Here is a 15,313-nt window from a genome sequence, read left to right on the forward strand (position 1 = left end):
GTGTTTGTGTGGGGAGAAATAGAAGTAAACAACTCAAGAGAGTGATAACAGGGTCCTGAATCATTATGGACTTGTAGAGTGTGAATAATATAAGGCAAATTTGATTACTGGGAAGCATTAAGGGCCCATTTTAGGTTATTAGTCATGAAGTCTGTGGTTGTGCTTATTTCTCTGGCCACACTCTGATAAAAAACAGGTAAAAAATCATGTTGCAATTGGTAATTTCATCCCCATTTGTCTATTGTGTAACCATATCTTTAAGTTTTAGGTCTCTGTTTACTTTAAATTTTTAGTGGTTGGCTCATCCTTTGCCAGGACAAGACCATCATTTGAATGCTGATAGAATACTGTATTTTCATAATAAAGAGATAAGAAACCTTAACTGAATATTATGAATCTTACAAGTAGAGATAGATTTATGAACTAGATGGTCTGTCTGTATGAACTAACATACTTGTACTCATGTTTCTGTAATTGCTAGACCTGTTTTCCTTTTTACCTTGTTTTGTTTTAAATTTAATGATAATTTTTTTTTTTTGACATGGAGTCTCACTTAGCCGCCCAGGCTGGAGTGCAGTGGCCCATTCTCCGCTCACTGCAACCTCCACCTCTCAGGTTCAGCCTCCCCCTCTCAGGTTCTGCCTCTCAGGTTCAAGTGATCTCCTGCCTCAGCCTCCCAAGTAGCTGGGATTATAGGTGCGTCACCACATCAGCTAATTTTTTTGTATTTTTAGTAGAGACAGGGTTTTACCATGTTGTCCAGGCTGGTCTTGAACTCCTAACCTCAGGTGATCCTCCTACCTTGGCCTCCCAGAGTGCTGGGATTACAGGCTTGAGCCACCACACCCAGCCAAAATTTACTGATTTACATTTTAATACCCTTATTAATTTCTTTAAAAATGTATTTAGTTTTATAAGTTTGCTTCTGAGATAGTTGTGACATAGAAGTCATATGAAGCTTGTTCAAATAACATATTGTTGGGTTTTTATTACACCAGTTTATGTGGAAGATACCTGTTGGCAGTGACAGGGCAAAAGGGCATTTGAATCAAAAAACAGATTTAAACCATAAAAAACACCTTTTTCTCAAGGTATGGGACCCCCGTTGAGTACAGTGATTCCTTAGCAGAGTTTTTATAAATCTACTGTGCTATATTTTATCCTTCTATAAACATTCAAAAGGCTTGCCGCTTTTTTTAGTTTCTCTCTTACTTTTAAATAGCTTCTTTGACATTTAATCAGAGAAACATGCCACATTACAGCATATCTTTAAACAAAGAACCAAAGAACTTAGATTAAGAATATTAATTATGCCATACAAAACCAAAATAAGATTCTTACCAACTGTGGCACAACACTTGGTACTTTTCCTTGCCATCTTAGATATTGGTACCAAAAGATTTGCTAATACATGTATCTCATTTTCTCTAAAAATATGGAAGTGCACATACAAAAATTAACTCAAGATAGATAAAAGACTTAAATGTAAAACCCAAAACTGGGAGACAACCTAAGAAGACAGCCCAGGCAGTACCATTCTGGACATAGGGATTGGCAAAGAGTTAATGATGAAGACACCAAAAGCAATCGCAGCAAAAGCAAAAATTGACATATAGGATCTAATTAAACTAAAGAGCTTCTGTACAGCAAAGGAAATTATTAACAGAGTGAACAGACAACCTACAGAATGGAAGAACATTTTTGCAAGTTATGCATCTGGAAAAGGTTTAATATCCAGCATCTATAAGGAACTTAAATTTACAAGAGAAAAACAACCCCATTAAAAAGTAAAGGACATAAGCAGACACTTTTCAAAAGTGTGACCAACAATCATATAAAAAAAAAGCTTGTCTCTTTTCATTAGAGAAATGCAAATCAAAACCACAATGAGATACCATCTCACACAAGTCAGAATGGCTATTACTAAAAAACAAACAACAGATGCTGTCAAGTTTGTGGAGAAAAAGGAACACTTACACACTGTTGGTGGGAGTGTAAATTAGTTCAGCCATTATGGAAGACAATGTGATGGGTTCCTCAAAGAACTAAAAACAGAAATACCATTCAACCTGGCGATCCTATTACTGAGTATCTACTCAAAGGAATATAAATTGTTCTGTTATAAAGACATGAATGCATAAGTTCATCGCAGCAGTATCCCCAGTAGCAAAGACATGTAATCAACCTAAGTGCTCATCAATGGTAGGCTGGATTAAAAAAATGTGGCACATATACACCTTGGAATACTATGCAGCAATAAAAATGAACAAAATCATGTCTTTTGCAGAAACATGGATGGAGTTGGAGGGCATTATCATTAGCAAACTAATGCAGGAATAGAAAATAAAATACTGCATGTTTTCACTTATAAGTAGGAGCTAAGTGATAAGAACACAGGGGCCTATCAGAGGGTGGAGAGTAGGAGGAGGGAGAAGATCAAGAAAAATAACTAAATGGGTACTATTCTTAATATCTGGGTAATAATCTGTACAACAAATCCCAGCGACACAAGTTTACCTATGTAACAAACTTGCATGTGTACCCCTGAACTTAAAATAAAAGTTAAATTTAAAAAATATGGTAGTGAATCTTTGTTTATATTCTGGGATCAGTTTATCCCATTAATGTAACATGTTAATGTAAAATAACTACTATTAGTTATCAGATAGTATATTCATTTGTTGTCTTTGGAGTTTCATCTTATGCCATGAAAGTTATTTTAATTATTTAGTGAGAAAATGTTTTTAAATCGATAGCCTTGCTACCTCATTTTGAGTGGCTATTGTGAGTGTTAATAGACCTTCCTCATTCCAGACTTCCCATCAGTCACCAAGATACAACAATTCTACATTCAAAATATGTCTTGATTTGACTACTCATACGTCCATTTTCAATATTACCACCATTCACTTTAAGACACCAATAACCTTTCAGCTGGGTGATTACAGTAGACTCCCAATTGTCCCTCTGTCTCTTCCTGTATTAATCAGGATTCATATGTATATAATAAAAACCACTTGAGCTGCTTTAAGCAGCAAGGGCTTTAATAAAAGTAGTAAGCTCATTCAATATACATTTATTTTTTAATGAATCAAATTGAGGGAGGACGGTACTTGGTCATAAATGTCGATGTGCAAAACACATGTACGTGGCTATATGTAATGAGGCTTCAGACCACTTTTATGAAAATCTGTGTTTTAAGTGCTGGTTCTATAATTTTAAGATCTTAAATTAGATGTAAAATATAAAGCTTAGAGAAAATTAAGAATCTCTAAAAACAAATTGGTTTAAACATTTTTTCAGATAGCCATCCATTTGATACTGGTTTTTAAAAGGTACTTTAAAATATGTACAATGTATCCAGTTTTATAGAAATTTACAATTTTCTGCAGTGTTCCTTGTGACTGTTAATATTATAGCTCTGTTGTCATGGAAACAAGTCTCTGAAGGCAGCCTCAGAGGCTAATGATTCTATGGTGTTGCTATGGATAGAAACAACTGAGACCGTTGCTAGTCACATGGTCAAGATTTTTTTTAAAAACAACAACAAAAAAAACCTCTCCATCTGATCTTACTGAGTGATACAAATGGAGCAGAACAAGGATAATGGCATAACAGTCACTGGCTAATTAATGAAATAGTTACATAAGAGTTTTCAAGTTTAAAATGCTATAATGTATTCTTTTTTGTAATAATCAAAATATAATGGTTACTGTATATTGCTGCCTGATTATTTATACTGGAATCTTAAGTTTCACGTTTTCTAATTTAGAATCTTACACAGCTCCCCAGAGTTTTACTGTGTTCTAAAACCTGTGCCTAAAGCATCCTGTTATCAGATCTAGTATCTTTGCTGTTCCTCATCAGTCAGCCTTCATTTGATTATTAGTTGTTTAGAGTTGTATTTTTGATTCAAGTGAACTAAATGAATTATTTTGTTGTTCCGTGATTCTTTGTTACCAGAATCGATTATCATTTGTGGTTAGGGAATTGTGTGTGTTGATAACGTCATTTACTTTGTCAGCAGTGTTTGCCTGCCTTAAGGAAGAGGCAGGGGCATATATTCTCCTTCAAGGAACTTGCTCAGTGCCCTATAGAGAGTGGAATGGGTTAAGATGGTATCAGCTATTTGAGAATTTTTTAAAATGGTATTCATGTACTCATCTAAAGAAGATGATTCTAGAAGAGGCTCAGAGACAAAGGGCTACAAGTGGGATTAAAAGGTAACATTAAAGGATTCATAGTTTATCATAAAGGATTTTGGAGGGCAGATGCCCAGTGGAGAAAATGTTTGTGCTTTGCCTTGAAATTTGACATAAGCATGTACTTTGTCTTATTTTGACTATCAAAGTAAATTATTAATCAGCTGTTATCCAATTGTTAGGGCTGGAGACTATTAGTAAAATAAGTTTAATATATTACATTTTGACATTTAATATATTTGACATTTAATATATTACATTTCAAACATTTAAAAAGTAAACTTTAGTGTTCTTAAAAGAACCGAAGCAAAACAAAAAAACAACAGAGCTACAAGGAAGTTTTTAGAGGTGATAGATACATTTATTACTTTGATGATGGCGATGGCTTCATGGGTTGTATGCCTTTGTGCAAACGCTCAAATTGTGTACATTAAATATGTGCAGTTTTTTTATATCAGTTCTACCTCAGTAAAGTTGTTTTAAAAAATAGAATAAAATTGAATTTAAAAAATAACTTTAGACTTTCATGACTTTGACACTTTTGATGACTACAGCCAGTTATTTTGTAATGTATCACTCAGTTTGGGTTTGTCTAATGTTTAATGATTAGACTCAAGTTACACATCTTTGGTGGGAATATCCTGTAAGTATTGTACTCTTATTACATCTTATCACATAATACATGCTTTTGATTTGTCCCGTTACTGGTGATGTTAACTTTGATCACTTGATTAAGATACTATCTGCAGATTTTGCCACTGTAATTAATAAGTGTTTTGAGAAGAGACACTTTTGTATGAGTATATCCCATTCATCCACTGGAATGGACGTTTCACTCAGCAGCAGCAGGAATTTTTAATATTCATTAATATTTCCTGAATGAATTACTCTATTACTATGATGACTGCCAAATGATTTTATAATTCCATAATTACATTTTAATTAGCATTTTGTTATATGGAAATGCTCTTATCTTCATTTGTTTACTCATGTATTTGTTTGTATCAGTATGGGCTCCCAGATTCCTGTTTTATTCAGTGATATTTTATGCCATTGTTATCATTAATTGAGGCACAGATTGTTCCCAGTCTGGCCAGTGGCAGCCCTTCAAGCCAACTTCTGTGTCTTTTGTCATCCTCTTTGAGCACTTCCTTTATTTTCTGGCACAGCAGGATGTCTACACTCATATTGTACTTTCTGAGCTCTAGCACTGCAATCAGCCATTTCTCCAAAGACCCATGGTTTTGTTTTGCTTTGCTTTGCTTTGTGTTGTGTTGTTTTTAATTGCAGAATGAGTATTTAGAAATCAAGAGTTGGATGCTAGGTGTATTCATGCTGTTGAGCCGTTAACTGCTCCTAGGTCCTCACAGTTAGCAGAGCTATGTACGTGCATGCATACCCATTTATGTCTGTTTTTGTGTTTATCTATATATATTGTAAGCTGTTTATACCAATACCTCCAATTATAGTGTAACACCATAGGTTCTCATGCTAATTTTCTATCTTTCCATACTAATAACTCCCTTTTCTGACATGAAGAACCTTGCTCTCAGTATCCTTCATGTATTTATTTATTGGATCAAAATGCCCCCTATATAAGCAATCTCCTGTCACTATTGCTGCCCTAGATGGACACTGTTGTCACTCTGCTCAAGCTCCGAAAGATCCTGTTTAGTCCCTGACAGTGCAAAACCTTATGCCAGACTACAGCTACTGCCTTTTACATACTATCTGTCTCAGTTCGTTTCCAACCACGCACATCAGGCTGCCACTACTGCTCTGCCCAGGTGGACACCCTCCTTACAATGCTTAGGCTTCAACATTCTTTGTCAGGCTATTGCTTCCCCTTCACTCCCTGTGCACAGATGCTTTCCTCACCTTGCTTGGGCTTCAGCAACACGCACTTTCCTATGGTCATGTACACCAAAGTCATGATGATACTCTACCATATCATCCTCTAGAAGCTTTATATTGTTTACGTCTCTCAATTATGTCAGCAAACCAACTGAAATTAATGTTATGTAAGTTTAAGGGTAGGAATCAGTATTCGTTTGATTTTTCCATGTGTATATTCACTTGATCCAGGCACATTTCTTACAAAACCACGACACTTTTCTTATACATTCAGAAATCGGAAGTCAGAACCTGTGAGTTTTCAGACAGTGAATGTCATTTGCTGCTGTTATTAATTTTGAGTTCATAACATGAAATTCAGAATTTTTTTCCTCCAGGAACAATATATAAATGGTGATTGGAATCCCAGGCTACACACAGAGTCTTTATTCCTAATATACTTTTTTATTGTGTAAAATATACATAAAGCTTACCATTTTAACCATTTTTAAGTGTACAGTTCAGCGGCATTAAATACATTCACAGTGTCGTGCAAGTATCATCACTCTCCATCTTCAGAACTTTTCATCATCCCGGACTAGGAACGTTGAAAAGAAAGAGAAAGAAAACACAAAATCCAGCAGTTTAAAAATCTCTTTCTACTGGAAATAATAAATCCAGGTAACAGGAGTCCATAATGTGAAATACATTTTCAGTATTTTTTTTTTAGAAAATGATACTTAAAGATCATGATAATTGTTTTTCTGTTAATATTCCAATGAATCGCCCATCCTTCCTGTTGCATTCATATTAATAACACCACCACTGTGTGTTCCTTGTCAACAACTGGAAAAGTATAATTCAGAATAAAGAAGCAAGGATGGGGAAGGCACTCATAATTCTGCTCCCAGAGATAAATTTTTTAGACATTTCTTTCCATTTTTTTTACATGAGTTTTATCTTCCCTTTTTTACTTAATATTATGTCATAAGCAATACCCCAGGTAATTTATAAACTGTTCTTACAGATAATTTTAAATATCTGTATGACATTCAATCTTATATAATTTTCTTTTCCTCCCTCCCTCCCTCCCTCCCTCCCTCCCTTCCTTCCTTCCTTCCTTCCTTCCTTCCTTTTTTTTTTGAGATAGTCTTGCTCTGTTGCCCAGGCTAGAATACAGTAGCATGAGTTTACTGCAACTTCTGCCTCCCAGGTTCAAGCAGTTCTCCTGCCTCACCGTCCTGAGTAGCTGGGACTACAGTTGTGCACCACCACACCTGGCTAATTTCTGTGATTTTTTTAGTAGAGACTGGGTTTTGCCTTGTCCGGGCTGGTCTTGAACTCCTGACCTCAGGTGATCCACCTGCATCATCCTCCTAAAATGCTGGGGTTACAGGTGTGAGCCACCACACCTGGCCTCAATCTCATATAGTTTTCATTTTTCTACTTTTTTACTTAGCCATTCTGACATCTTTGGTATTTAGAATATTCCACAATTCACCAAATAGAAGCAGTGTTCAACAGAATATCTTAAAACCTTAATACCTTAAAACACCTTATGAGATACCTTAAAACATTGACTTTTAAAATTATTTCCTTAGGATTTCTAGAATTACCAAGTCAGAGAGTTTAGACATTTTTAAGGCTCTAGATATTTACTGCCAAATTACTTTCTCTAAAGTTTGTATGAATTTGTATCTCCAATAGCAGTGTGAAAGGACCAGTTTTCATGCCATTTTTAAAACTTTTGGAATTTTTTTATTGTGGTAAAATATGTGTAACAAAACTTACTAGTCTTTTAAGTGGAATCATGCAATTTTTATCCTTTTGTGTCTGGCTAATTCACTTAGTAAAATTCTCTTGTAAAAAGGTTCATCTTTTAGCATGATTCATTTTTAAAGCTGAATAATATTCATTGTATGTATATTACCATATTTTATCGATCTGTTCATCTCCGAATACGCATGTGATTTCTTTCCACCTTCTGACTATTGTGACTAATGCTGCATTGAACACTGGCATACAAGTATCTGAGTCTTAGCTTTCCCTTTTGGATATATGCCTACCCAGTGCATATTTACCTACCCAGTTGCTAGATCATGTGCTAACCCTATGGTTAGGTTTTTAAGGGACCACCAAAATTTTCCACAGAAGCTGTACCAGTTTACACTTCCCACCAGCCTTGTACCAGGGTTCCAGTTTCTTCACATCCTTGCCACCACCTGTTGCTTTGTTTTTTTGTTTTGTTTAGTTGGAGACTTCTCTAGTAAGGCTGAAGTGATATCTCATTATAGCTTTTATTTGTGTAACCCTAATGAATAATGATGTTGAGTATCTTTTCATGGGCTAATTGGCCACTTGTATATCTTCTTTGCAGAAATTATTCAAGTCTTTGCATATTCGTTAATTGGGTTGTTTTTCTTTTTGTTGTTGACTTGTAAAAGTCTTTAAATGTTCTGGATATTAAACCTTTATCAGATGTATGGTTTGCAAATATTTTCTCCCATTGTGTAGGCTGTTTTTTCACTTTCTTGATAATACCCTTTGGTGCACAAAAGGTTTTAATTCTAATAGAGTCTAATTGATATTTTTCTTTCGTCACTTATGGTTTTTAAGAATCCATTGCCAAATCCAAGGTCACAAAGATTAACTCTATGTTCTCTTATAAGAGTTTTATGTTTTCAAATCTTATATTTAGGTTGTTAATCTTTTTAAGTTAATTTTTATATATAATATGAGACAGGGGGGTCTATAGATCTTAATCTTTTGCATGTGGATATCCAGTTATCTCAGCCTAGTTTTTAGTCTGGCAATTTGTTCTTACTGCTTTGAGGCCTATTAAGGCAGGCTATCCTCATCTACTTGATTTTAGTGTTTTTCTTCATCTTTTGCATGTGGATATCCAGTTGTCTCAGCACCATTTTTGAAGAGACTCCATGCATTTTTAATAAATCTTAATTTGACTAATTTGATAGGCAAAAAAGGTCATCATTGCAGTTTTATTTTTTATTTAGCAATGAAGATAAGCCTACTTTTTAGTCTGGCAATTTGTTTCCTGTTTTAAGGCCTGTTAAGCCAGGCTGTCCTCATCTACTTGATTTTAGTGTTTTTCTTACATATGTAAGTTATTTCATTTATATAGCAAATGGGTCTTATTACAAAACAACTTCCCTGTGTTCCAGTTACATCCTTTTAAAAATAAATTAAGCCAGATAAACACTAAACTTCTTAGTTTAATTTATACAAGGGTTCTCTCTGCATTGTTTTTTTCATTTTTATTGGCTATGTCTGGCATATAGTAGACAATGAATGTTAGTTGAATTAATTACAGGCATGTTGAGGCAGGTTATTGCTGTTCTTGATAACAGAAGTTAATATCACAGATACTTTAAATGCTATATATTCAGTTTTGAAGTACTTTGAATTTTATGTTTGTGGATTTGTAAATTCTCTTTGTCTGCCTGATTGGGCTAATATAATTTTAGCTTCTGAATGCATAGAGGAAAGCAGTCAAATGTATTCTGAATGCTAGAGAAAATATCTCCTAGAGAGGGAAGGAATATCCTAAGTGATAATCTTTTATTATTATCATGTAAGCATTTAAAGACTAGTCACTCATTTTAATTACACGATCATTAAAAGTATTATGGGGGTATAACTATTTCTAAAGAGAATTTTCGAATTATATTAGTGTAATGTATTAATAGTTTAGCTGTGGCATAGTTATTTCTGAAAATTATAATTTATTTTTATGGCACAACTTTCTGTTATATGTTTTCTTTTTATTTTGGTGTTTTTCCTGATTGTTTGTCATTGATGATTTTTAGCCAACAGAAGCTGTTCTTCCCTCTTCTCCCACTGTCCCTGTGATCCCTGTCCTGCCAGTCCCTGCTGAGAATACTGTCATCCTACCCACCATACCACAGGTTTTTATTAGTTTCCTTTTTTCTTTATAAAAATTTAATTTGCTTTTAATGTTTTATTTGTGTCCTTTTTTAAATTGTTTAGGTACTTTTTTTGTTAAATTTGGTACTTTGCTTTGGGCTTCAAATTGTAGTTTTAGGGAATTAAACATTTGGGATTTAATATAAATGGAGTCAAGATTTGCCATTTTATTAGGTTGACTGAAATGAGACACATTGTGAACTTCGTAATATTGAACCTTAGATTGGTTTTCATGTGTTTATACTTGTAAATCTGCTTAAGACAGTTTTTTTAACATTTTTACTTTAAAAAACTTAATTTTTCTAAAGTTAGTAAAAATCATTGTACTTTTGATCTTGTACTGGATGTATCATTTTATTTAGCACTTTGTTTCCCATTATATATTTTGGAAATATTCTTCTGTTACTTGATTAGATAACATAATTCACATTTATTAGGTAAAAATAATAACCAGCATATCTGGAGTATATGGGAACTCTCTGTGCTGTCATCACAACTTTTCTGTAAATCTGTTGTAAAATTTTATTTTTTAAAAATAATGTGTAACAGTTTAAAAATAAAATAATAGCCAAATGTGAAAGAATTTAATCATTTTTAGTTTTTGAAAGCTTTACTACTTCTAGGGGTGACTTGAGACATAAACTGGCCTTCCAACAGTTATCCAAAGTCAAAATAATGGTACTGTTATTAAAGATAATAATAAAGGTCTTTGGTACGAAAGACTATTACCTCATTTAAATTATAAATAAATGCACACATAGATTTTTTTTGCCATTATTGATCTATAGCATAAAATCTGGGTACACATTATCATGTTTGCTGTGTAAACAGTTTCAAAATAAGCTCCACTGGGGAAAAGAGTGAGATATCAACTGCAGTTATTCACATCTCAAAGCCTTTCACCTCTAAAAAGTGAAGTCAATAAGAACATCCAGATAACCAAGAATTCTAGAGGAAATTACAATGTTACAATGACTTCAGACTTATTGTAAAAAGACTGAATTGTAATAATATTACTTGCATATAATTTTTATTATAAAAGTAATTTAAGTCATAAATCCATCAACAATGAATAGATGAATCCAAATGGATATTCTCTCTATATTGCAGGAGAAAAACTGAATTTGTAAATAAAATATAATTCTGAGTGAGCAGTTTAAGGGTTATTATAACATTGTAATGATGTAACATCTTTCCAAATAGGTAGAGTTTATTTGTACAGTTTTTTTTTTTTTAAGTAGAATTGAAAGTTTATTTTACTCTTCTCACTTCAGTGAACTTTTTGGTGTTAAAATAGTTTTCTGGAATCCTTTGAGAGTTTGTATCAGTCTCTGTTCTTATATTCATTTGGGACCCTGTCTTTTCCTATTATGAATTCTCTGGTTAATTTACTCCAAGCTTAACATCTAACTTGACATCTTACTACATTTGAAAATTGTTGAGATCTTGCATAGCCTTATAAAAATATAGGTTTTAGAGTCAAAATGACCTGGGGTTGGAATTCCAGTCCTACCACTTACCGTATGTAACTACACACTTTACTTAACCACAGTAAACTTCCACTTACTCATCTGTAACACTGAAGATGGACAGGAGTACTAACTTGAGGTGTTTTACACTGATTGAGAGGATAATTAATGCATGGGAAGTACACATCACAGCAACTGTCACATAATCTTGGCTGTTTATATTCTTAGTGTTATCTCATAGTTTGCTCTGAGACAGGAAACTCAGGAACACGTTTTTTTTGTTTGTTTGTTTTTAATGAGGGTATTTGCTAAGGATACACAAGAAAAAGACCTCTTTATTCTGCATAGCTTCACTTTGGGTTTTGAATATACTACAGAAGTTCATGAAGGATAGTTGAACCATTTATGTTGTGTTACGTAAGAAGCCAGTGAGTATACCTTACTTTTCAGAATAATTGTGTTCCTAATTAGTCAAGTATAATATGTACATTACAAAATTAAAATAATGGACTAAAGCAGTCTATCTCCAAGTAAAATTTAAAATCCATACTTAACATATAACCCAATTTCAACATATTTAGTGGATATGTATTCTTAAAAGATCCACTACTTTGCATTTAGATGCATTAGGATGTATTAGAAATAGAAGCAGAAGAAAAGATTTAGAACCTGGTCTGTCTTTGTCACTCAAACAGGTTACCCTCTCTGAGTTTTATACCCCCTTCTTCTTTTAAAATTGGGGAGTAAGGCCAACCTGACTACTTTAAAATGAGTTTGAGAGTCAGGCAAATTAGAAAGATACATAGAGGATAACTTTTTAAAAGGTATATTGTCTTTCATTATTTGTAGAATACTTTTATACTTTTCAGAGTACTTTTATATTGATCATATTGTTTGTACTTTATGAAAGCCCTCTACACATCAGAATTATGCTTATTATGCAGAGTGGCACAGATAAAGATAATACTGAATTGCTGCTTAAGACTGCATAAAGAGCGTGGACTTTATAGTCGTACCTGACTCCACCACTTCCTAGCTTCACCTATTTCTACATGTGTGATGGTGTGGAAATTACTCAACTTCTCAAAGCATCAGTTTCTCCATGTAGAAACTGAGTACAGAGTAGGTAACAGATACTAGTTCTTCTTACTGGGAATGTAAACACGTAATCTCTGTGATATCAGCCTATTAAATCTAGAGGCTTATTTCCACCCTGGAATAAATACTCTGCTTTAAAAATAGATGTTTTGAACATTTATTTCTGTGATTTCTGAAAAGCTATCATTTAATTAAGGTATTATTGAAAATGCTTTAGAGCTAATTTATTGTGTGTGGTCTTTTTTGATATTTGAGCATGTACTTTGAAGATGAATAGAATATTGTCTCTGTCCTCTAGGAGCCTACTAGGTGTTTATGCAAGAGACAAGTTAACAAATAACTGCCACATTTTATGTGAGAGTAATTACATTAGAAGTGTGTCTAAAGCAGAGCATCATAGTGCCTCTGGACCTTTTAAATTTCATGAAACATCTGAGTGTTGGGTCTTAAATGATTGGATCATTAGTATAACCTAAAACATGACTTGATATATTGTTATTCTGTGGGTAATGTTAAATATAGCATACTTTGGATTATGTGGATGAGCCTTTTTAATTACTAACACCTGACTGAGTACCCTTATTCTGTTTGCTGTTGGAAAGGAATTTTTTGTTTATTTTTGTATTATTTTCACAGTATTTCAAACTTAGCAAGAACAGTAAAAAAAAAAAAAAAAAAAAAAAAGGTCTCATATACTTATACCCAAATTCCCCACATCTGCTTTATGAATTTTTCTTTTTATATGTTTATATCATTTTTTTGTGAACCATTTGGAAGTGACAGATTTGTGTGCCTTTCCCAAATACTATTATTTTATAATGTTAAATACTTTTTTTATAAGAACATTACCACAGTACAATGAACTAAATCGGGAAAATGACATTAACATAATACTATTGTCTATATACCTAAATTTTATTTTACTGATTGCTCCAACAATGTGCTTTATAGATTTCAAAACAAAAATGACAAAACAGATCACTTGGCCAGTCTGAAGACCTAAACACCTTGCGTTTAGTTTTCTAAAGTCTATAGTCTCCTTTAATCTGGAATAACTCCACAGTGTGTCTTCTGTCAGGTGTATGCCATAAAGAGAACCAGCTATTTATTTTATGGAATATCCTTCAATTTGTTTTTAATGCATTTTCATAATAAGATTGAGGTTACATATTTTTTTACCAACTTTTTTATTGTAAAAGCAGATAACATAAAATTTACTATCTTAACCATTTTAAAATTTGCTGTGCAGCTGTATTATTTACATTCATAATTGCTGTGCAACCATCATCTCTAGAACTCTTTATCTTACACACTGAAACTCTATACCCGTTAAACAATAACCTCCCATTCCCCACAAGCCTATCCCTTAGCATCCACAATTCTACTTTATGTCTCTGATTTTGATCACTCTAGGTACCTTATGTTAGTGAAATCATGCAGTAGTTATCTTTTTGGCTGGCATATTTCACTTAACATTAAATCCTCAAGGTTCATCCATGTTGTAGCACATCAGAATTTGCTTCCTTTTGAAGGCTAAATAATATTCCTGTATAAATAACAAATTTTCCATATCCATTTATTCGTTGATGGACACTTGAATTGTTTCCACATTTTAGCTACTGTGAATAATGTTGCTGTGAATATGGATGTAAAAATACCACTTCAAGACACTGCATTCAATTATTTGAGGTTTATACCTAGCAGTGGAATTACTTGATCATACAGTAATTCTGTTTTTATTTCTTTTTGAGGAGCCACCATACTATTTTTACAGTGGTTGTAACATTTTAGATTTCCTTGTACCAAAGTGTACAAGGATTCCAGTTTTTCCACATCCTCACCAACACTTTTTATTTTCTGTTTTTTAAATAGTAGCCAGTCTAATTGGTGTAGGTGACATCTCATTTTAATTTTGATTTGTGTTTCTATAATGATTAGTGACACATCTTTTCATATGCTTATTATCCATTTGTATGTCTTATTTGAGAAAATGTCTGTACAAGTTCCTTGACCATTTTTTAATTGGAGTGTTTGGTTTTATTGTTGAGTTTTATGAGTTTTCTGTGTATTCTGGGTCTCATGTTTTGTCAGAGATATGACTTACCAATTTTTTCTTTCTTTACCTGTGCCTTTGTGTCATATCCGAAAAATCACTGTCAATTCCATTGTCTCGCTTTCACCCTGTGTTTTCTTCTAACGATTTTATAGTTTTAGGTTTTACGTTTAGATCATGACCCATTGTAGGTTGATTATTGAATATGGCATTTATTTCTGGATTCTGTTTTATTCCATTGTTCTATATGTCTGTCTGTATGCCAGGACCAGATTGTTATTATTACTGTAACTTTGTTGTAAGTTCTGGAATCAGGAAGTTGAAGCTCTCCACCTTCATTTTTCTTTCTCAGGGTCATTTTGGCTTTAAGGGTACCATGAAATTCTGTGTGACTTTTAGGATGAATTTTTCTATTTCTTTAAAAACCCCATTGGGATTTTGATAGGAATTGCATTAAGTCTGTAGGTTGCTTTGGGTAATATTGACATTTTTTGTAATAATAAGTCTTCTAGTCTATGACCACAGATCTCTTCCCATCTATTTATGTCTTCTTAATTTATTTCATAAATAAATTTTCTAGTTTTCATTGTACTAGGTTTTTACTTCCTCGTTGATGAAGTTAATTCCCTCTCTCTTTTTTTTTTTAACATTTAGGAGACTCAGTATTCTGCTGAAGATTGGTTCTTTTTTATGCTATGATAAACAGAATTGTG

The 15,313-nt window shown here is 33.3% G+C and overlaps 1 protein-coding gene across 50 annotated transcripts in view; it reads left to right on the forward strand.

Annotated features, from left to right (window-relative positions):
* Window positions 1-15,313, forward strand: part of DLG1 (discs large MAGUK scaffold protein 1) — a 306,584-nt gene that overhangs the window by 163,830 nt on the left and 127,441 nt on the right. For 24 of the 50 annotated variants that reach the window (XM_078350557.1, XM_008981435.5, XM_078350559.1 and 21 more), the window contains one exon: window positions 9,863-9,961. The exons of the other annotated variants lie outside the window; for them this stretch is intronic. In XM_078350557.1, coding sequence (XP_078206683.1) covers window positions 9,863-9,961 — 99 coding nt within the window. The remainder of the gene's footprint in view (window positions 1-9,862; window positions 9,962-15,313) is intronic. 50 annotated transcript variants of the gene reach the window in all.

Source organism: Callithrix jacchus, chromosome 15 (genome assembly GCF_049354715.1).
Source record: "Callithrix jacchus isolate 240 chromosome 15, calJac240_pri, whole genome shotgun sequence".
Classification (NCBI taxonomy): domain Eukaryota; kingdom Metazoa; phylum Chordata; class Mammalia; order Primates; family Cebidae; genus Callithrix; species Callithrix jacchus.